This window comes from Moschus berezovskii, chromosome 6 (genome assembly GCF_049115385.1).
Source record: "Moschus berezovskii isolate FMDL1 chromosome 6, NW_MosBer_1.0, whole genome shotgun sequence".
Lineage (NCBI taxonomy): Eukaryota > Metazoa > Chordata > Mammalia > Artiodactyla > Moschidae > Moschus > Moschus berezovskii.
This window is the reverse complement of record NC_142465.1, coordinates 19,342,202-19,363,991: the sequence shown is the minus strand read 5'-3', so window position 1 is coordinate 19,363,991 and position 21,790 is coordinate 19,342,202. Positions and strand designations below refer to the sequence as shown.

The window sequence follows — 21,790 nt, the reverse complement described above, 5'->3', positions numbered from 1 at the left end:
GGAAGTAAGCCTTAGAATTTCCAATAAGATTAGATATTTTCTCAGCATTTCATCTGGTAAATACTACATGTTAATATTTACATTTTGAGTATAGTCAACTTCCGGAATCTGAACTATAAGCGTAGTTTACTTAACCCCCAGTAATCTCCAATACACATTCTTTACACATCCCCTTCCCTTTTCTCTGTTTATGGGATTTATGTATAGTATTAAAGGACCCTGCAGCAATGGAATGTTTAGGATTTTTCTTATGCTGTATGACTGGCTTATATTATTACACCCTAGAAAATTAAAACTGGTATTAGTAATGCATAGAACTAGTGATTTTTTCTATGTATGTGTATGCATAAAATTTTAATTTTCAAGATAGATTTAATATTTTGCTGCCCCTGTTTTTCATAGAATGATTAATTTTCTGAAGGACTTGTTTTAAAACTGTTATAATAAAATGTGAATAAAATAAATAGTTTGTGTTTAATGAAAACTATTTGATAGCACTAGTTTCATGCTTCATCTATCAAAACAGTAATCCAAATCTGCATATCAGCCTAAGCAATGACTTGTATTATTTGTGACTGACACGATCTATGATTATCTCTTCCTGATACTGCAGTAATGTGATCTCAAAAATGTTACTTTGGAGGGCATGTGGTATTCTCTGGGTAAAATAACCAGAGTTATTTTAGCTTGTGGATGCAGAGAGATTCCTCACCATTTGTCTGCTTCATTAATTTAAATTGTGTTCAAATTTTGTTTTGTGTGTGTCTAAGTGTGTAAACTATAAAGAAAGCTTAACGCAGAAAAATTGATGCTTTTGAATTGTGGTGTTGGAGAAGACTCTTGAGAGTCTCTTTGAATGCAAGAGATCAAACCAGTCCATCCTAAAGGAGATCAGTCCTTGGTGTTCATTGGAAGGCCTGATGTTGAAGCTGAAACCAATACTTTGGCCACCTGATGTGAAGAGCTGATTTATTGGAAAAGACCCTGATGCTGGGAAAGATGGAGGGCAGGAGGAGAAGGGGACAACAGAGAATGAGATGGTTAGATGGCATTCATCACCAACTCAATGGACATGGGTTTGGGTGTACTCTGGGAGTTGGTGATAGACAGGGAAGCCTAGTGTGCTGTGGTTCATGGGGTTGCAAAGAATCAGACACGACTGAGAGACCGAACTGAACTGAAGTATGTAAACATTACAGAAAGAGTCAAAATTGCCACTTAATAGTTTTTTTTTTTAATTTTATATATAGTGTAGGGGAATATAAAGTTTTCCTTAACCCTGTTAAGTTCCATGCCTGGTTCTGAAAATTAAACTGACTGAAACAGACTGACAAGAGAAAAGCATTCAAATTGATTTATTTTAAGTTATACATGACACAGGAGCCTTCTTAAGGAAATGAAGATTTAAAGAAACGGTTAAATCTCAATTGTTTTATACTAGGTTTAATGAAGAATGCATAGTCATGGAGGAGTGTGGTAGACAGGTCAAAGGATACAAAGTTGTAAGTATAGTAAACTGCTGCTGCTGCTGCTAAGTCGCTTCAGTCGTGTCTGACTCTGTGCGACCCCATAGATGGCAGCCCACCAGGTTCCGCCATCCCTGGGATTCTCCAGGCAAGAACACTTGAGTGGGTTGCCATTTCCTTCTCCAATGAATGAAAGGAAAAGTAAAAGTGAAGTCACTCAGTCATGTCTGACTCAGCGACCCCATGGACTGCAGCCTACCGCGCTCCTCTGTCCATGGGATTTTCCAGGCAAGAGTACTGGAGTGGGGTGCCATTGCCTTCTCCAATAGTATACTGGGAGAAATTTAATGGAGTCTGTTTGTATTCTTCTCTTCACTTTGTATTCAGAGATAAGAGCGCTTCTTTCCTTCAGATATAGGAAGGGCATCTCTCACCTGAGGGTCCTAGGATCACTTTCAGGGAAGAGGCTTGGATGGAATATCGAAGTGAACTCCCTATTTCTCCCATTTTCTAGAACTCCTTTGGCTTAAAATACTCAAGGTGCCATATTTTGGAGTATCATGTACTGAATCCCATCAGTAGTATATTTGCTTTACCTCACATGCCTTCATGGTGCTTTAAGGTGATCAATGTTTAAGTACAGAATATAGCCCAAACAAAATAGATTTTAAAAGTCTATAAGATAGCTTTAAAAATATGTATTTATTTTTGATCATGCCAGGTCTTCATTGCTGTGCACAGGCTTTCTCTAGTTGTGACGAGCGGGGACTACTCTCTGGTTGGGGTGTGTGGGCTTCTCATCGTAGTGGCTTCTCTTGTTGTGGAGTGTGGGCTCTAGCGTACCGGCTCAGCAGCTGTGGCTCACAGTTTTAGTTGCCCTGTGGCATGTGGACTCTTCCCAGACCAGGGATTGAACCTGTGTACCCTGCATTGGCAGGTGGATTCTTAACCACTGGACCACCAGGGAGGTTCTCAGTATAGATTTAAAATGATTAGGGACCGTGTCATGCTTTAGAACTCACTAAAAATGTAGTATATGTATAGAAAAAATATAAATATTAATTATTTCTAGGTGCTGGGATGAATACAGTACTATTAAAAAGTCTGAATTGAATGGGCAATTCAGCATTTTACCCAGATGTCTACTGCTGCTGCTAAGTCACTTCAGTCATATCCGACTCTGTGTGACCCCATAAACAGAAGCCCACCAGGCTCCCCTGTCCCTGGGATTCTGGAACTATAAAATAATTTTATAAACAGGCAAAAGAATTAGGAGTCTGTGTACTGACAAGCCTCCAGACTTCCAAGAAAGTCAGTCAATAAATATCACATTAATAGACGATCCTGTATGTATTGACAATGTATAGAAGCAGGTAGTAAGTAAATATATAAAATACTTTTATCATAATATCACAAAAGTGATTTTTTCCCCTCTTCTGTCGATGACTGTATCTGACTCAGATTTAATATCTTGTTTCCAGAGAGAAAACTTAATGAAATATGTTGATTATTGTATTAGGCAATGGGGAGTTCATCAATACAGATTCGATTCTAACTCATTTAATCCAAATTATTCTTATTTTCCTTATTTCTACATGATCCGTATTTTCACCCACTTACTAGCTGAGGGTGGTGTTGAACAAGTTCTTAATTTCTTGTGCTTCAATTATTTAATCTTTGTAATGAATTTGATTATAGGACCTAGCTGATAGGGTTGTGATGAAAATTATATGAGTTGATATATATAAAGGACTTAAAACAATGCCTGGCATATATTAAGCATGCAATAAATGTGAGCTATTGTTATCTAATGTCTCCTTTTACACACACCCCACTGTTCTTTTCCCCAGTCACCTTATTTATTTTCTAAGTATCTGTTCCTTAACTACCAAGCCTAAACATCATCATATTACATAATAAACTGAAAGAGTCCTCCTCACAGATAAGATCCAAGGATCTTAGATCCAGGATCCAAGATCCTGTCCCAACTGAATTCTCATGAGGTTCTTTTACCTAATTTGACTTTAAAGGGTTATGGGAATTGAGCATGTCTTGAAGACATTGGGGTCAACTTCTATGTCTTATTATGGTTTATTACATATCACCTAACTTTGATTATTATTGCTTTTTTAAAAATTGTATAGCATTTTTATACAGAATGTGTTAATATCCCATGACTTCCAATAATATTTAAGATGGTCTTGAATTTTTAAAATCTCTTTCTCTTTAAACATATCTTTTCTCCTTCCCTAGCTGCATAACACATTTCTGAACTTAAAGGTCATTTTATCTTCTATAGAATTTTACCCTCATCATTTATTCACATTTACTAAAATCGTAGTTCTATTAACACATTGACCAGGGCCAGTTAACACATTTTGCAGAAACTAATGCCTCTGGTCAGTAATGTGTTAAGAAATGAATGCTGAATCAAGTTATAAAAATATGTATGCTATAATTCAAAATAGACAATTTATTTGGGGAATACCTTATTAGTTATTAGGATACATTTAATTGATTTACATAGAACTTTTTTCCAATCATATATTTAAACTTTTATCTTTACCAGAGTCTGTCTTGAAATGTCTGTTTCGGTCATTCTTTTTCTCTTACTACAAAGCCACCCAATTATAGTACACAAAATACAAAATTTTCTCTTACATATTAATAGTGATGTTAAGTAATTAATTAGCTAAACTCATTGTATTGGATTGGATAAAATGTTTGTTTGAGTTTTTCTGTAAGATGTTATGGCCAAACCAGTATTTGTGTTGTGATCATTTTGATTATTAGGAAAAGATGCTATTAAATTTGGAAGCTTGACCTTTTAATTTGAAAAGAGATGTGTCATGTAATTTAAACCATGACTACCCAAACTAATTACTTATGACATCCCTCAGTATCTTAAACTTCATAATTGGTATAGAGCTCGCTTTGTAAATTAAAATACCAGTTTATAATCTTTGGTATGGAATGTGATTTAGTAAACTTGACCTTTATCTTCACCTATCTTTATTCCTTAATTAATTATATGCTTTTATTCAAGACAATGTAAACTTCTACAAGGTAGTTTTAGATTTGAGCCTGAGATACATATCCTGAAATTGAATTTCTTTTATTACTGTATTATAGCTGCCATTCCTAATCATTAGTTCTGAATCTTGCATTGAATTAGTCTGTCTCCAAGTGTTATTTACTGACATGTTTTAAATGTAAATGCCACATGTAGTGGGTTATACACTGAAGAGTTCTATAGACTGGATCTAATTCCCTGTGATAGTTTATTTGGTCAAGATATTTTGAGAACAGACTTCATAAGAAGGATTTTTATAATTCCACAGGCATCTATGTTTTCCATGGAAAAATCTGACTATTATGAGGCATTGAAATCTGTTTTCTGTGCTGGATCAGAATCTCAGTATAACGTGTATTTTTTTCTCTGTATTCTTATTTTTATTACAGGATACATAAATGAATAACATATGTTGTATTAATTCTGGTTGTGGTCCTTGCTATGACTTTGAACTGCATGATGATATCAGGGAAAAATAAATGTCAGTCTTTTGAGGAGTTTAAATATATTTTGAGGTTTAATAAAAATTTCAAAGGGAATTAATTTTACTATGTGTTAGGAAATATTAAGGAGATAATTCCTACTTCTCTGTAGAATGAGAAGTTTGACTGGAAAGCATTCATTTAATTTGAACTGCATGTTAAAAAAAATACTAAGACAATATCTTAGTTTGGCCAAAAGTCTGATAAAATTTAGAATAATAGCAACCCTTGTTTTGTATTCATCAATCAGAAAAGCACAAATAACCAGATTTTAAAAAATACAGTATTGTATTCCAATTAATTTGAATAATGTGACTTCAAGACAGTATTATATTCCAGGGTGCCTTTGAAAAACCGAAGCAATAAAATGTTATATTCAGCGTAGTTTTATTGCTAAGGTATTTTTAAAGACACTTTGTAACTTGTCTAGGCATGTCGTACATGCCTGTACTGTCCACAGCCTTAACTATGTGATAGACTTATTTATTTTTCTCATTTCCCCTGGTTATCTCTGGGAATTTCCCTTTGGTCCTATAAAGACTGCAGATATTATCTTGACTACTTCTTCTCCTAAACTGAAGGTGTCTCAAAACCTTCATTCCTAATTCTGGTCTTTGGTTGTCCACTCTGTCACAGGGCAGAATAAACCTGCAAAGAAAGAGTAAGGGAGAAATACGATGAAACCCTTTCTGCTGACTTCCAACCCTCTCCATGCCTCTGGCACTGCCCTAGTCTCCTTGGCCACTTCTGTCCTGTCATTTCATCTTCACATTTTTTCTTCCCACTGTCCATTCCCCATTTAATGGTCAGATATTCAAATACTATTTCTTAATGAAATCTATGAATGCAAGTTTGTTTTTTTCTTTTTCCCCGAACTAAAATTAATCCTATTCTGAGTACTTGTGTTTCTATGGCATCTTAATGCAGCTATCAGTATATGTTAGGGCCAGTTCTGGGACTAACAGAGGGAAGTCCAGTTGGGCAGGATTAATAAAAATAATCATAAAGCCTGGCCATGAGGGTGAAAGGAGAAAAACTCCCATTGGCAATCATTAAGTAGAATGCCAACTTGCATCACTTATTTTGGAAATGTCTCACTTATTTGTTATTTTTGTTTTAATATATTTTACTGTTAGATTCTCCACAAGATGTAAGAAAAAACGGAATAGACAAAGCTGTGATGAAAGTATATTTTGTTGTATATATGGATCAGGATTCCTCAACGGGCTTCCTCTGTGACTCAGCAGTGAATCCATAGGAGATGCAGATTCAATCCCTGGCTGGGGAAGATCCCCTGGAGGAGTAAATGGCAACCCAATCCATATTCTTGCCTGGACAATCCCATGGACAGAAGAGCCTGGTGGGCTACTGTCCATGGGGTCACAAAGAGTCAGACATGACTAAGCAATGAGCTCACGCATGCATACGTACACAGTTCTTCAACAGCACCACTGTTGACATTTTAGGCTAGATCATTCCCATGCTCCTAGCATCCCCAGACCGTAATGTGAAAACCTGAAATGTCCCCACACATTTCAGGCAAAATCACTCCTGGTAGAGAACGACTGGTTTAGAAGGAGAGTGTTCAGTTTACATAATAAGCAATGGTAATAAAAAGAAACAGAACAGTCTTTGGGAAATGAGGCAACACTAAGAGATATGTCCAACATGCCCATAAAGCTTCACAGGTCTGTATCCTTCAATCTGTTGGAGACTTCATCACTGCAGACAGAGTTGCCACCAATTGCTCGAAACTGATAAAAGTATAACTTTTGATTTCCAAGCATGGAATATGATTCTGCAGAGTTGAGCAATAAGAGCATTTCACTTAGAATCGCTCCTATATATGGCAGCTAGATTCTGTTAGTATCATACTTCCAGGCTGGCCTAGGAAATAAAAAATTATAATGTAGATTCTTTGGAAAAATGCATTCAGAGATCTAAATATCTTTTATAAATACTGTGGATTGCTAGTTTACATATACTGGTTTTTAGCATATCTAGTAATTATTCTTAATAATTTCTCATTTTAATAATTCTTATTTTTTTTAAAAATAGGGCTCAATATGAAATATTTGTTCTGATAAATTTTATACATCAAATTTCAATTAAACTTCAATGTCTACCATACTAGGAAGAAATGCCATTTTTTGAATTTTTTTTTTTTGTACAACTTAATAAAGATAGCCAAATATTATCTATTTATTTTTCTCTGCCTTCACACTTAATCCTTTTTCTATAAATCCTTATGTTGCGGCTCTTCAATTTGACATTAAAATGTCTTATTTAACACTTAAGATTTCCAGATTTAAATAGTTGATTTATTCCCTACTGCTTTATGCACCATAGTTACTCAGCAGAAATTTGTTGAAGAAATATTTAGTTGTATGAATTTGCATATGTAATTCCAAGCCAATTCATCTTAATTCTGTGTGTTTTGTGGTATTAAAACTAATTATCAGTGGAGACATTTTTAACCTCATGTTTGAATACAGGGTGAATGAAAAAATTCTCATATATAATTTTCACTCTGCTGCTGCTACTGCTGCTGCTGTCACTTCAGTCGTGTCCGACTCTGTGTGACTCCATTGACGGAAGCCCACCAGGCTCCCCCGTCCCTGGGATTCTCCAGGCAAGAACACTGGAGTGGGTTGCCATTTCCTTCTCCAATGTGTGAAAGTGAAAAGTGAAAGCGAAGTCGCTCAGTCGCATCCGACCCCCAGCGACCCACGGACTGAAGCCTACCAGGCTCCTCCATCCATGGGATTCTCAAAGGCAAGAGTACTGGAGTGGCTTGCCATTGCCTTCTCCGAATTTTCACTCTATTTCAGAATAAATCTGGAAAAGCACCTGTGAGGCTAATACATGTCGCTCAAGAGTTTCATTTGGCATATAAATTTTCTTAATTGTCTGAAGAAGATACTCTAAAAGGCAAAAACTGAATAGTGAAATAGTTACAGAAGAGTAGTCAGATGAAATATAAATATATATATAGATTTATTTTCAGTATAATCAACTTTATTACCACAGTGTTAAAATCAGAGAGTTATAAATCAGGGAAAGATCAAAAGGATTCTCAGCTCATCCGTGATCCAAATATTATATTAATGATCCTTTTAGACATCTTTTATTAGACAAACAGTTGTGTTATATTGGAAGTGTACATGCAAAAATATTGACTAGCTGAAAACAGGTGAAAAAATATTATGGGATAGATTGGAAAATATTTTGAAAATAATACTGTTAACTATTGTAGCAAGCTCAATAATGTTACTGAATAATATCACACCCTTCTCAGCATTAAGTAATAATAACAGTAATTTCACCATTAGTGTTAATAACCTATATTTACCCAGTACATTTTCCACAATTTTCAAAGCACTCTTCGTTCTGTTATCTGATATTTGAAGCAATCTTGTGAGAAATGTGAGTCAGATATATATATATATCAAGATATATATATATCAAGATTACAGTGACGAGTACAGAATATTATTTATAAATAAATCTCATAAATTAAAATAATTTATCGGAATTCAAAATGAATGTTAGTGAAAATCAGTTGTTAGTGAAAATTAAGATGAAGTCATATTTTAAAATATCAAGTATTGTTCCTACTATTCCTTTTTTGCAAATCTTTCCAAATAAATCTTGTCAATGTTTCAGAAGGCAAAAAAGAATTTAAAGCATCAGATAAAAATGGATACTGTGGTACTATGAGTGTTTTTTATTTTCTTTTATATACGTAAATAATTTTTAAGCATATTTTGTGATTATAAACTATTTGAAAACATAAACAGTTATTCAGTCTCTCAGTCGTGTCCGACTCTTTGTGACCTCATCGACTGCAGCACACCAGGATTCCCTGTCCTTCACCATCTCCCTGAGCTTGCTCAAACTCATGTCCATTGAGTCAGTGATGCCATCCAACCATCTCATCCTCTGTCATCCCCTTCTCCTCCAGCCCTTTAGTCTGTCCCAGCAACAGGGTCTTTTCTAATGAATCGGCTCTTTGCATCAGGTGGCCACAGTATTGGACCTTTAGCTTCAGTATCAGCCCTTCCAATGAATATTCAGGACTGATTTCCTTTAGGATTGACTGATTTGATCTCCTTGCAGTTCAAGGGACTCTCAAGAGGCTTCTCCAACACCACAGGTCAAAAGAATCAATTCTTTGGCATTCAGTCTTCTTTATGGTCTAACTCTCACATCCAAATACAGTGGTTGTGGTTTAGCCGCTAAGCCATGTGTGACTCTTGTGACCCCATGGACTGTAGCCTACCAGGCTCCTCTCTCCATGGGATTCTCCAGCCAAGAATATGACTACTTGAAAAACCATAGCTTTGACTGTACCTTTGTTGGCAAAGTAATGTCTCTGCTTTTTAATATGCTGTCTAGGTTGGTCATGGAGCAAGCATCTTTTAATTTCGTGGCTGCAGTCGCTATCTGTAGTGATTTTGGAGCCCAAGAAAATAAAATCTGTCACTGTTTCCATTGTTTCCCCATCTGTTTGCCAAGAAGCGATGGAATTGGATGCCATGATCTCGTTTTTTGGATGTTTAGTTTTAAGCCAGCTTTTCACTCTCCTCTTTCACCTTCATCAAGAGGTTCTTCACTTTCTGCCAAAGGATAGTGTCATCTGCATATCTGAGGTTATTGATATTTCTCCCAGCAATCTTGATCCCAAATAAAACAATGCTTAATGAGAATCTTTGGATATATTCAAATAATATCAAATTTAATAAAGTGTAAAATACATATATAATTTTTTAAAGTGTATGTATGGGAAATGTCATAATATATACTAAATAATTATGTAGTATATATTGTGTATATAATAATAAGGACTTCCTAGGTGGCTTAGACAGTAAAGAATCCACCTGCAATGCAGGAAACCTGGGTTCCAATCCTGGGTCAGGATCCCCTGGAGGAGGAAATGGCAATCCACTCCAGTATTCTTGCCTGGGAAGTGGACAGAGGAGCCTGGCGGGCTACAGTCCATGGGTGGTTAAAGAGGCCGACATGACTTAGTAACTAAACAGCAAATGTTTTATAAGTCATACAAATCTTTCTATGATCCACATTTCCATGATGGTGTCAACCACTGAAGAGCTGTTCAGCAAATATTTGTCAAATGAATGAGTGAATAGAAATTCAACTGGAGCCATACTATAAAATAAACATAGTTTGCAAAATCCTAAGCCTGCTACAAAGTAGAATTAAACATAATGAAGCTTACACTAGGTATGGAAGATTTACTGCCTACATTCAATGAAGAGTGGTCATTACTTTTAAACATGCCCAGTCAAGTGGCAGAAGTTTTGAAAATTACCTGCTTTGAATGATGATAATAAAAATTCCTCAAAATATTTAGAGAATAATTGACTCAAGGAAATAAAAGGACGTTTAAAGCAAACTTTTTTTAAAGTATTTGGAACCAGTTAGCCTGTCAGACTAATAATAAAGGCACTCAATTTCTCATATTTAATATGGAAATAATAATATCTTTCTTGACTGTGCATAATGACTGTTAGGGTTATATCATCCACATGAGCTGAAAACCATCAGGTCTCTAGTGGAAGCCATAACATATAAGCACTTGCTCCTTCCAAAACAAGAGAATCCCAATTAGAGCAGGGATCATGGAAGAATTGGGGAATTCTCTTGTACGTCATTATTATTCTAGCGTACATAAAGACTCCCTGATCCCTGTTTTCCAGTCTTCTTCACAGCTGCAGTGTAGAGCTGAAGTGTTTATAAGTCATGTGTCATCCTTAGCCACAGACCCAGAACTGATGTTTCCCATCTAGAAAATGGAACTGGACGTAAAGATTACACTAAGGAGTCAGCAGTAGGGCTTTTATATTTATGAGAGTTTTGTCAGCTAAGGGAGGCATCCAGGCCAGTCAAAATCCTTTATTGCTGTATGAAAGCAGGAACAAGATTAATAAGAAAAAGGCATAGAAGGTAATACATTTCCACGTACTTTTCTCCATGGCTGGCTATTGGGAAATGTCCTTCCTTGACCAGTTGGGTGCTCTAATGAGGCAGTATGGTTCCACTGCTATCAAAGGCTAATTTATGTAATAAAGTTCCCCTTTAAGAAGTAATTTATGATTTTTCTTCCAATTTAATCCACATGTCTAAGCCATTAAACTCGTAAACTTGTTTTTACAGTGCATCAATTAAAAATACACTCCAGTCAGCTTTTTCGCTTAGGTTGAATCTTCACTCTGTCACTACTGACTGTGTGACTTTGTTCCTATTCACAAGTCACCTTCTTAGAGAAGTCTCTCCTGAGCTCTCTAAATAAAGTAGACCTCTCCTTCTTCCAAGTCACCCTCTATCACTTCATCCTCTTTAATTCTCTTCCTAGCATTTACTACTATCTTATATTAATTACACATTTATGTCCATGTCCTTGTCTCCTTTGCTTATTGCTATATCTTTAGCATCTTCACACAAATCTGGCACATGGTTGGCATACAGTAAATATTTGCAGGATGAAATAATCACTAATTTCAATAATGGACTATTTTCAATTCTTTTACTCAACTAACATTCTATTTACATTTCCATGGTTATTCCCTAGTCCTATGTCTCCATCTAAATAGTCTTGTGTGTGCATGCTAAGTCACTTCAATTGTGTCCTGCTCTTCGTGACCCTATGAACTGTAACTCCTCTGCCCATGGGATTCCCCAGGCGAGAATACTGGAGTAGGTTGCCACATGCTCCTCCAAGCGATCTTCCTGACCCAGGGATTGAACCGGCAACTCAGGTCTCCTGCATTGGCAAGCAGGTTCTTTACCACTAGCACCACCCTGGGAAGCCCCAGAATAGTCTTTATTCTACCTCTTATTCATCACCACTTTGATTATTGTCTTAACTCTGGTAGTTCTAACTGCAGTTATTCTGTGTCTGGCTTTCTAAAGATAAAATAACCTCCATTATCTTTGATGACAATTTGCTTGTTCCAGAGTCCAGTAGGAGTTAAAAAGAATACTAAGATATTTTTCACGGTCTTAAATTTTCTTTATTACCATAAAACGTCTGATTCTTATGTAGTCTCACCTCAAAATGCATCTCTCACTAACGGTAAAATTTAGAGAGGGTATTAAAGTTAAACCATCTTTCTGAGTTTACACAAGTGATGACAGTAGTATAATATACTTTGTTTTTCTTTTAGATCTCCAACTAAAGAAATGGATTCAGAAGAGAAGGAAATTGTGGTTTGGGTTTGCCAAGAAGAGAAGATTGTCTGTGGGCTAACCAAGCGCACCACCTCTGCCGACGTCATCCAGGCTTTGCTTGAGGAACACGAGACTGCATTTGGGGAGAAACGATTTCTTCTGGGAAAGCCCAGTGATTACTGCATCATAGAAAAGTGGAGAGGTTCTGAACGGGTTCTTCCTCCCCTAACTAGAATCCTGAAGCTTTGGAAAGCATGGGGAGATGAGCAGCCTAATATGCAGTTTGTTTTGGTTAAAGCAGATGCTTTTCTTCCAGTTCCCTTGTGGCGGACAGCTGAAGCCAAATTAGTGCAAAACACAGAAAAACTGTGGGAGCTCAGCCCGGCAAATTACATGAAGACATTACCACCAGATAAACAAAAAAGAATAGTTAGGAAAACTTTCCGGAAACTGGCTAAAATTAAGCAGGACACAGTTTCCCAAGAGCGAGATAGTATGGAGACATTAGTTCATCTGATTATTTCCCAAGATCACACTATTAATCAACAAGTCAAGAGAATGAAAGAGCTAGATCTAGAAATTGAAAGGTGTGAAGCTAAATTTCATCTTGATCGGGTAGAAAATAATGGAGAAAACTATGTCCAGGATGCATATTTGATGCCCAGTTTCTGTGAAGTTGAGCAAAAGCTAGGCTTAGAATATGATGAAAGGCAGATTCTGGATGACCTGAGAGAAAGTGATGGAATTGTACAGCTGGAGGAACGACTGACCTACTACAGAAAGCTCATTGATAAGCTCTCCGCCGAAATAGAAAAAGAAGTTAAAAGTGTTTGCATGGAGATAAATGAAGATGCAGAAGGGGCAGCTGCCAGTGAACTTGAAAGCTCTAATTTAGAGAGTGTTAAGTGTGATTTGGAGAAAAGCATGAAAGCTGGTTTGAAAATCCACTCTCACTTGAGTGGCATCCAGAAAGAGATTAAATACAGTGACTCATTGCTTCAGATGAAAGCTAAGGAATATGAGCTCCTCGCCAAGGAGTTCAATTCCCTTCATATCAGCAATGCAGATGAATGCCAGCTAAAGGAAAATAGAGGAAAGGAATCTGAGGTGCCCACCAGCAATGGGGTGGTTTCTGCTTTTACTCAAAGAATATTTAACATGTATACAAATGACACAGACTCAGACACTGGTATCAGCTCTAACCACAGTCAGGACTCGGAAACAACTGCAGGAGACGTGGTGCTGTTGTCAACGTAATTTAAATGGCTTCACTCTCACCTACTTTAATATTGTTTGTGTTTGTTTAATTTAATAGGAAAATTTAAATAGTCCCCTCTGGAGAAAAATGTAAATAATGTTAAGGAATTTAGTAGCTAATAAGAACCAGAGAATTCTGTTTGTTGGTTTGTTTTTAAGAGTTCCAGTGTTATCTATTTATTACAAGTTCAAACAATGAGCTGTTTATTAGGAATGCAGGAAAATAGCTTGTAGGTATATAACAGAAATAATTTGATGTGAATTATAATCTGTTTCTATGAGAAATGATTTATTCAAACTTCAAACTATTTCTTAATATTAGACATCAATATTGAAACTATACATGTTAACAAGTAAAAGTAAGATGTACTGTTATAGAGTTTTCAACACTGTATCATTGGTATTTTATAATCTGTAAAGTATATGATAACTCTTATATTGGAACTGTATTAGTTCAAATCCTTGTTCATTTCTCTGCTATTTAGAATGTATATCATCTCTGTAACTTCCTGAACCCCTCTACCTGTTTAGGTTTAGATTGCAGGAGATGGAAGGGTCATTACTGGGACACGTAGAAATACCATCAGTGGATCAGACAGGGGTATAAATAAGAAAAGCCAAGTTTTGCTGACAACAGCAACTTTTCTAAAAAAGCTGAAAATTAATAAGATATATGTATCTACTTTCTCTGTCTGATATGCAAACCTTTAGATCAGACCAGTCATCTGTGCAGGTTCATTCTTTGAGTGAGGTACGGTGTGGGCTTACAGAGAAAAATCACAGGGTCATAGTCCTATTTGATTATACCTTATCTAAAAAAGTTGAAGGGATGCAGCTTGGGGTCCTTTGTGTGGGTAAAACAGAGCTCCATGTAACCTTAAGTATCCCCTGGAGGAGGGCATGGCAACCCACTCCTATTTTTGCCTGGAGAATGCCATGAACAGAGGAACTTGGAGGGCTACAGTTCATAGGGTCACAAAGGGTCAGACAGGACTGAAGCAACTTGGCACACACGAAAGAACACCCATGAATATTAGTATTTTTCCTCTGAAATTAGAGATAGGAACTCATGTGAACAAAAACCTTTTATTCTATCTGCTACACTATAATTCAGATTGTCTATATGGTCCTTCATCTAAGGTGCAAACTGAAAAAAAAAAAAAAAGTAGCTCCAGTCTATCCCACTCTCAAGCATGAAAGTAAATATCCAACAAATTGAACAGAGGATTTAGATTCTGTCTTGACTGACAATCGTTACAGGCTTGATTTGGCTTGGTTTTTAGTTAGGAAGTTTCTTTCTTTCTATTTCCCTCTCTTATCTCCTTCTTTCCCTGCCTTGTTTCTTGCTATTGAACACATGACATAATCATATTAAAAACTGTTTTGTTGTACTATTACATGAATACAGCTGCAGTTGTTCATTTTTCCTTTAGCTAACACCTTTCTCACATGTGAGTAGACAGAAAGTTTACTTTACTTAGTTTTAATATGTGGATATTGGTTAAGATTTTCAGTATTTCTCATTTCTTTCCTTTTTATCTTTATGTTTACTGTACTATATGTTTTAACTCAGTTTCCTAATCTTTTTTGAAATTTCTCCATCCTCCAGACAGTTTGCCAACCTTTAGGAAGATATTTAAAATTTTCTTAATATTTCAGTTTTGGGGAGTATCTAATGTTACCATTTTTCATGCTAAGATACTACTGAGGGCCTTATTTGAAGTTGCATGGTAAACACCTTATCTGAAGTTGCATGGTAAGAAAAGTAGGAATTTGCACTGTAGGGAAAGTATGATAATAAGTAATAGCACAAACATGACTTTAATATAAAAGAAATAAGAAGGAAATTAAATAGTCATTTAAGAAAGGGAAGTTTATTTGCCTAATATCTCATTAATCATTCAGCACTATGCAATACTATTGACATATTTATTATTCTCTTCTGGGGATTAAACTCAGAAGATCATCATCATAGATAAAAGAGTTGTAGTGTTGTTTTTCAAAAGGGATCTCTTTGGATCTCTTTGGATTACTCTTTAGTGAGAAAATAATGAAAATAACATTGTTATCTGCTATATAATTTGATTAATTATCTGAATCCAGATCTGATCAGAACTAGAAATAGATAATGGCACTTTAGAAACTTTGCATTAATGTCTGATTTTATACAATTAAGCATAGTGATGCATTCTAAGGGCCAATTCTTCCATTTTTTCAGTAAATAATGTTAAAAACTCTTGTCAGAAAGCAAGACCATTGAGATTTAAAATCACATTAGAATTTCAACTTGTTCTGTTTTTACACAAATGTATTTGTGCCTTTGATTCATTACAGTATTAAATCATCAATTACCATGGTGAATCTCTAATTTAGAATAATATATTAATACAAATAAAACTACTAAAATGCCGTGCCCTCATCTCTGGATATGGAGCTATGCAAAATTAAATGAGAATGTATATTCTAAATTTAGAACTTGATAGAAACTTTAGTATTTTAATTATTTGTAGAAGCTTTTAAAATAAAATGTTTATAAATTCTTGACTAACCTAACAGATTAACTATGAAATTATTATATGAAGCTAGAAGTAGCAAACAAAAGCTGACTATTTTCCCCTGTAACAAGACAGATTTTCACAGACTCTATCTTGTTCATTCTCCCACTCGAAATCAATGTCTCTTTTTTTCTTCCATCTGCTATATACTGAAATACCATCCATTTCAAGCTTTTCAATGTGTTATCCCTTTCTATGAAGCATGTTTTTCTATTCAATACTTTATCTCTGAACCCACAATTATTTTAGGTGTATTTTTCATAAAGGAGCGTTTATATTCTGGCTTAGCATATATTTATGTACTTATCTAACTTCCCTCCCTCAACATATTTTTATTGTCTTGTTACTTGTCTGTCTTGTTAACCTTACTGCCTCTAATCAATCTCTTTGCCCCTACTCAATTCTGGAATTGAATTGCTAAATTTTAGATTATAACTTAAAAAAAAATTATTTCTATACATGGTAAATGATACTGGTGCATTTTATACATAAATATGCATTTTAGCAAACTTAAAACATTAACAATTCTATTTATAAATCCTTTGGAAGAGAGACTACATCTTAGTGCCATTATGAAAAAATGTTACTGTAGTATCGATTTTCTATTTTACTTTTAATTCACAGAGTAACCGATTATAAACAATGAGAATATTTTCTTTATAAAAGTTCAATGGTTAAGTTATGGTGCTTTTCACTGCATCCCTGCATTTAATAAAAAAATATTTTATAGAGCTAGGTTTTAAGTGGTAGACACACAAAATAACTTTGAAATATCTTGACTATTTTCTCTTTTTCATTAAAAATATAAATGGCCTTTCATTGGTGTGTAGAAGCTATTTTAATCCACTAAAAGTTTATTTTTATATTTATTTAAACATCTACTGTACATGACAAAATATATTTCTGTGGCTGCATTTTATAATTTTTCAAGGTAGGAGTATTATTTTAATTGAAATTTATTTTTCTTGAGACAAAAGGAATACCTTTTAATGTGATATAGATTTCTTTTAAATATTAGGCTATTTCTTTTCATACTACCTGATTGGTTTAATAACTTGATGTGACAAGTACAAAATACAAACAATTTCTTCAAGTGTAACTGGTCCAAAATAATAAAAGGAATAGTTGTATATTCTCATGTGATATTGTTTGTCTTTTGGGGTGTGTTACCTGTCTATATTAAAAAAAAATTATCAGTTGAAATTATATAATTGTCATGCTAATTCACACAAGTTAATATCAGGCATCATTTCATGACAATGTTAATACAGAGCAAAATGATCTAACAAAACTTTTGCTGGGTTTCATACATATTTGTTTCAATTTATCATGAAAGAATGTCCTCACTTCTATACTAGATGGCTGGATTTATACGAGATGGATACTAGATGGCTATCTTACTTTCTATAATGAAATCCAGTTAAAAATAAAAATACTCAAGTATATATCTACCCTGCTATTATCCAGTTTGTTACTACCCTTACTTCTCAAACAACAGTAATTTTAATTACCTTTAATTTTGGAAATAACTCAATAATTTGGAAAATAAGGAAACTCATTTGTTCATTCTATAAATGACCATGAAATTGCTCTTAAAACCTGTATATAATATTTAGTAGTAACACATAGAAATAAGTTAACATTTTCTTAGTGTATCTCAATAGTGAGAGAAAATACACAGTAGTCATTTTCTTAACCTAAAATTAACTTGTGTTTTCAATAACCCTTGGAATTGAGAATCACAATTTGTAAGGTCCATAATGAATAGTTTCATATCAGGAAGTGATAAAGGCTTTCATATTTTTAAAAAAGGAATTTATTGAATTTTTCCTACATACAAGTATCAGACACATTTTTATAGAAGACTACTAAGTCTCTCCCTACATCACATATGTGTATATATAATGTATATGTAATACCATTGAGTTTGTTTTCAAATTATAGACACATGATATTCAAATTATTATTATTACTATATTTCAAATACTCAAAAAATGTGTACCAGGAAAAGTAAGTCTCCTTTCTATCCCATGACTTAATTATCCAGATATCCTCCTCAGAAATATCACTGTTATTTATTGTTTTAGAGATAACCTATGCATGTATATATGTATATATATATATACACATACACATATATCCTTACATTATGAAGAGGTTCAATGGTAGCAGGGAATTCCACTATATCAATCATAATTTTATTTCACTAGTCCTCTTCTGATGGACATTTAGGAATATTCCCATCATTTATTATTATTAACAATCATTTACTGTTATCAATGCATTTCTGTTAGGCTAGATATAGAAATACTGTTAAATAATGAAAAATGGATTTTTAAAAATTTACTGAACATTGCTAATTATTCTTTAAGGAAATTAACTCTTTAAGAACTAAATTATAAACATACTCATTCCTTCCACAGTGTGTGCTCCTTGTTTATTTGAATGTAAAAATTTTTTTTAAAATGTTTATTTTGAATTTATGGATTTTTCTCATTAATAACACATGAGAGTTTTTTTGGGGGGATTATTCTTTAAAACCACCTTTCCATTTCATGATGAGTGATTTTAAAACTGTTTCTATCATGTCTTCTGTATGCTATATTTGTTTCATGTCTTATTTTTAAACATGAACTTTCTGAAATTGAGTTTACTTCAATGTTCAAAAGTAGAAAGACAATTCTTTGATAGTTACTAGAAAGAGAATTCTTTTGATACTTAGCAGTTATCCCCCATCACTTATTGAATAAATCTGTCCCACCTTTTTTTGGTGAACCAATCTCTGGTATGTTTTTTGGGTCTATTTCTGGACTTTCTATAGCATTCCATTGATTTAGATGTGTATTTTATTAGACTTTGTGCTTCAACTTGTACTGGTGATTGCTATAACTAACATTAGAAAGCAACTTGGAAATACTGGTATCTATCAACAACTCCAATTATTCACAGCTTTCAGGCAGTACTCATATTTTTCATAATAAATGGCAAGAAAATATTCCGAAATTTGTGAAAACACATATGAATTCAAGTATTTATCAAGTGTTTATGAATAATAGCAAATTAAAAGCCCAATAATAGAGGAATTAGGTAAATTCTGAGGTGTTATTTGTGTGAGAAATTTATAAACATTAACACTGATGTTTTTATAAGACCATACAACAGAGATATCAAGTTTGAAAGCAAGGAATTACAAATGTATATTGACCAATTCTGTTTAAAAAAAAAATGCATTGTTGTTGTTGCAGTTGCTAAGACATGTCCAATTTTTTGTGAGTTCATGGACCACAGCTCCCCTGTCCCACACTGTCTCCCAGAGTTTGCTCAAATTCATGTCCATTGAGTTGGTGATACTATCTAACCATCTCATCCTCTGCCACCCTCTTTTGCCTTCAGTTTTTCCCAGCATCAGGGTCTTTTCCAATTAGTTGGCAATTCCCATCACATGGCCAAAGTATTGGAGTTTCCACTTCAATGTCAGTTCTTCCAATGAATATACAGGGTTGATTTCCTTTAGAATGCCTGGTTTGATCTCCGTGCAATCCATGGGACTCTCAAGAGACTTCTCCAGCACCACATTTTGAAAATATCAATTCTTTGTCACTCAAAATATCAATTCTTTGTCACCAGCCTTTTTTATGGTCCAACTCTCACATCCATTTACAACTACTTGAAAAACCATAGCTTTGACTTTCGGACCTCTGTTGGCAAAGTGATGTCTCTGTTTTTTAATATGTTGTCAAAATGTATATTGACCAATTCTGTTTTTAAAAAAATGCATCAGTTCAGTTCAGTCGCTCAGTCGTGTCTGACTCTCTGCAACCCCATGAATCACAGCACGCCAGGCCTCCCTGTCTATCACCAACTCCCGGAGTTCACTCAAACTCATGTCCACAGAGTTGGTGATGTCATCCAGCCATCTCATTCTCTATAGCAAATTCATACAAAATGAAGATGCATATTTTTTGCTAAGAGTTTTTGTATTAAGGTGAAAGTTTGGTTCACAATATACTTCATATATACACATCATAACCTAAAGACATTAAAAGTGTTTTCTGTACATAATAGAATATCCCTCTGACTTTCTTATATTTTTTTCTGAGACTTTCTAGAGACTTTCATGTCCATCAAACAGGTAGAGTGATGAATAATGATAAGATTAACCAACTGTGAACGGAAAGCCTGAATGCTATAAAGCAAACCTTCTGAATCCCAGAATACCAAATTCCTACCTATAAAATAATTTTTTAAAGGAAAATGAAAAGTTAAAAAAATAAATTAGCTAATCCACATTTGGCTTCTCTGGTGGTTGAGTGCAAAGTATCCGCCTGTCAAAGCAAGAGACACAGGTTTGATCCCTGGGTCAGGAAGATCCCCTGGAGAAGGCAATTGCAACCTACTTCAGTGATAGAGTGCCTGATGAACTCTGGACAGAGGTTCATGACATTGTACAGGAGACAGGGACCAAGACCATCCCCATGGAAAAGAAATGCAAAAAAGCAAAATGGCTGTCTGAGGAGGCCTTAAAAATAGCTGTGAAAAGAAGAGAAGCGAAAACTAAAGGAGAAAGGGAAAGATATAAGCATCTGAATGCAGAGTTCCAAAGAATAGCAAGGAGAGATAAGAAAGCATTCCTCAGTGATCAGTGCAAAGAAATAGAGGAAAACAACAGAATAGGAAAAACAAGAGATCTCTTCAAGAAAATTAGAGATACCAAGGCAACGTTTCATGCAAAGATGGGCTCGATAACGACAGAAATGGTATGGACCTAACAGAAGCAGAAGATATTAAGAAGAGGTGGCAAGAATACACAGAAGAACTATAAAAAAAAAAGATCTTCACGACCAAGATAGTCATGATAACGTGATCACTGACCTAGAGCCAGACATCTTGGAATGTGAAGTCAAGTGGGCCTTAGAAAGCATCACTACAAACAAAGCTAGTGGAAGTGATGGAATTCCAGTTGAGCTATTTCAAATCTTGAAAGGTGATGCTGTGAAAGTGCTGCACTCAATATGCCAGCAGATTTGGAAAACTCAGCAGTGGCCACAGGACTGGAAGAGGTCAGTCTTCATTCCAGTCCCAAAGAAAGGCAATGCCAAAGAATGCTCAAACTAACACACAATTGCACTCATCTCACATGCTAGTAAAGTTGCTCAAAATTCTCCAAGCCAGGCTTCAGCAATATGTGAACCGTGAACTCCCAGATGTTCAAGCAGGTTTTAGAAAAGGCAGAGGAACCAGAGATCAAATTGTCAACATCCGCTGGATCATGGAGAAAGCAAGAGAGTTCCAGAAAAACATCTATTTCTGCTTCATTGACTATGCCAAAGCCTTTGACTGTGTCGATCACAATAAACTGTGGAGCATTCTGAAAGAGATGGGAATCCCAGACCACCTGACCTGCCTCTTGAGAAACCTCTATGCAGGTCAGGAAGCAACAGTCAGAACTGTACATGGAACAACAGACTGGTTCCAAATAGGAAAAGGAGTACGTCAAGGTTGTATATTGTCACCTTGCTTATTTAACTTCTATGCAGAGTACATCATGAGGAACGCTGGGCTGGAAGAAGCACAAGCTGGAATCAAGATTGCCGGGAGAAATATCAATAACCTCAGATATGCAGATGACACCACCCTTATGGCAGAAAGTGAAGAGGAACTCAAAAGCCTCTTGATGAAAGTGAAAGAGGAGGGTGAAAAGGTTGGCTTGAAGCTCAACATTCAGAAAACAAAGATCATGGTCCCATCACTTCATGGGAAATAGAT

At 35.1% G+C, this 21,790-nt stretch overlaps 1 protein-coding gene across 1 annotated transcript in view; it reads left to right on the top strand.

Moving 5' to 3' along the window:
* The window catches only part of RASSF9 (Ras association domain family member 9), a 36,033-nt gene extending 17,259 nt beyond the window's left edge, over positions 1-18,774 (top strand). Inside the window, exon 2 of the mRNA XM_055395876.2 lies at positions 12,209-18,774. Coding sequence (XP_055251851.1) covers positions 12,209-13,469 — 1,261 coding nt within the window. The 3' untranslated portion in view covers positions 13,470-18,774. The remainder of the gene's footprint in view (positions 1-12,208) is intronic.
* The last annotated feature ends 3,016 nt before the right edge of the window (positions 18,775-21,790 follow it).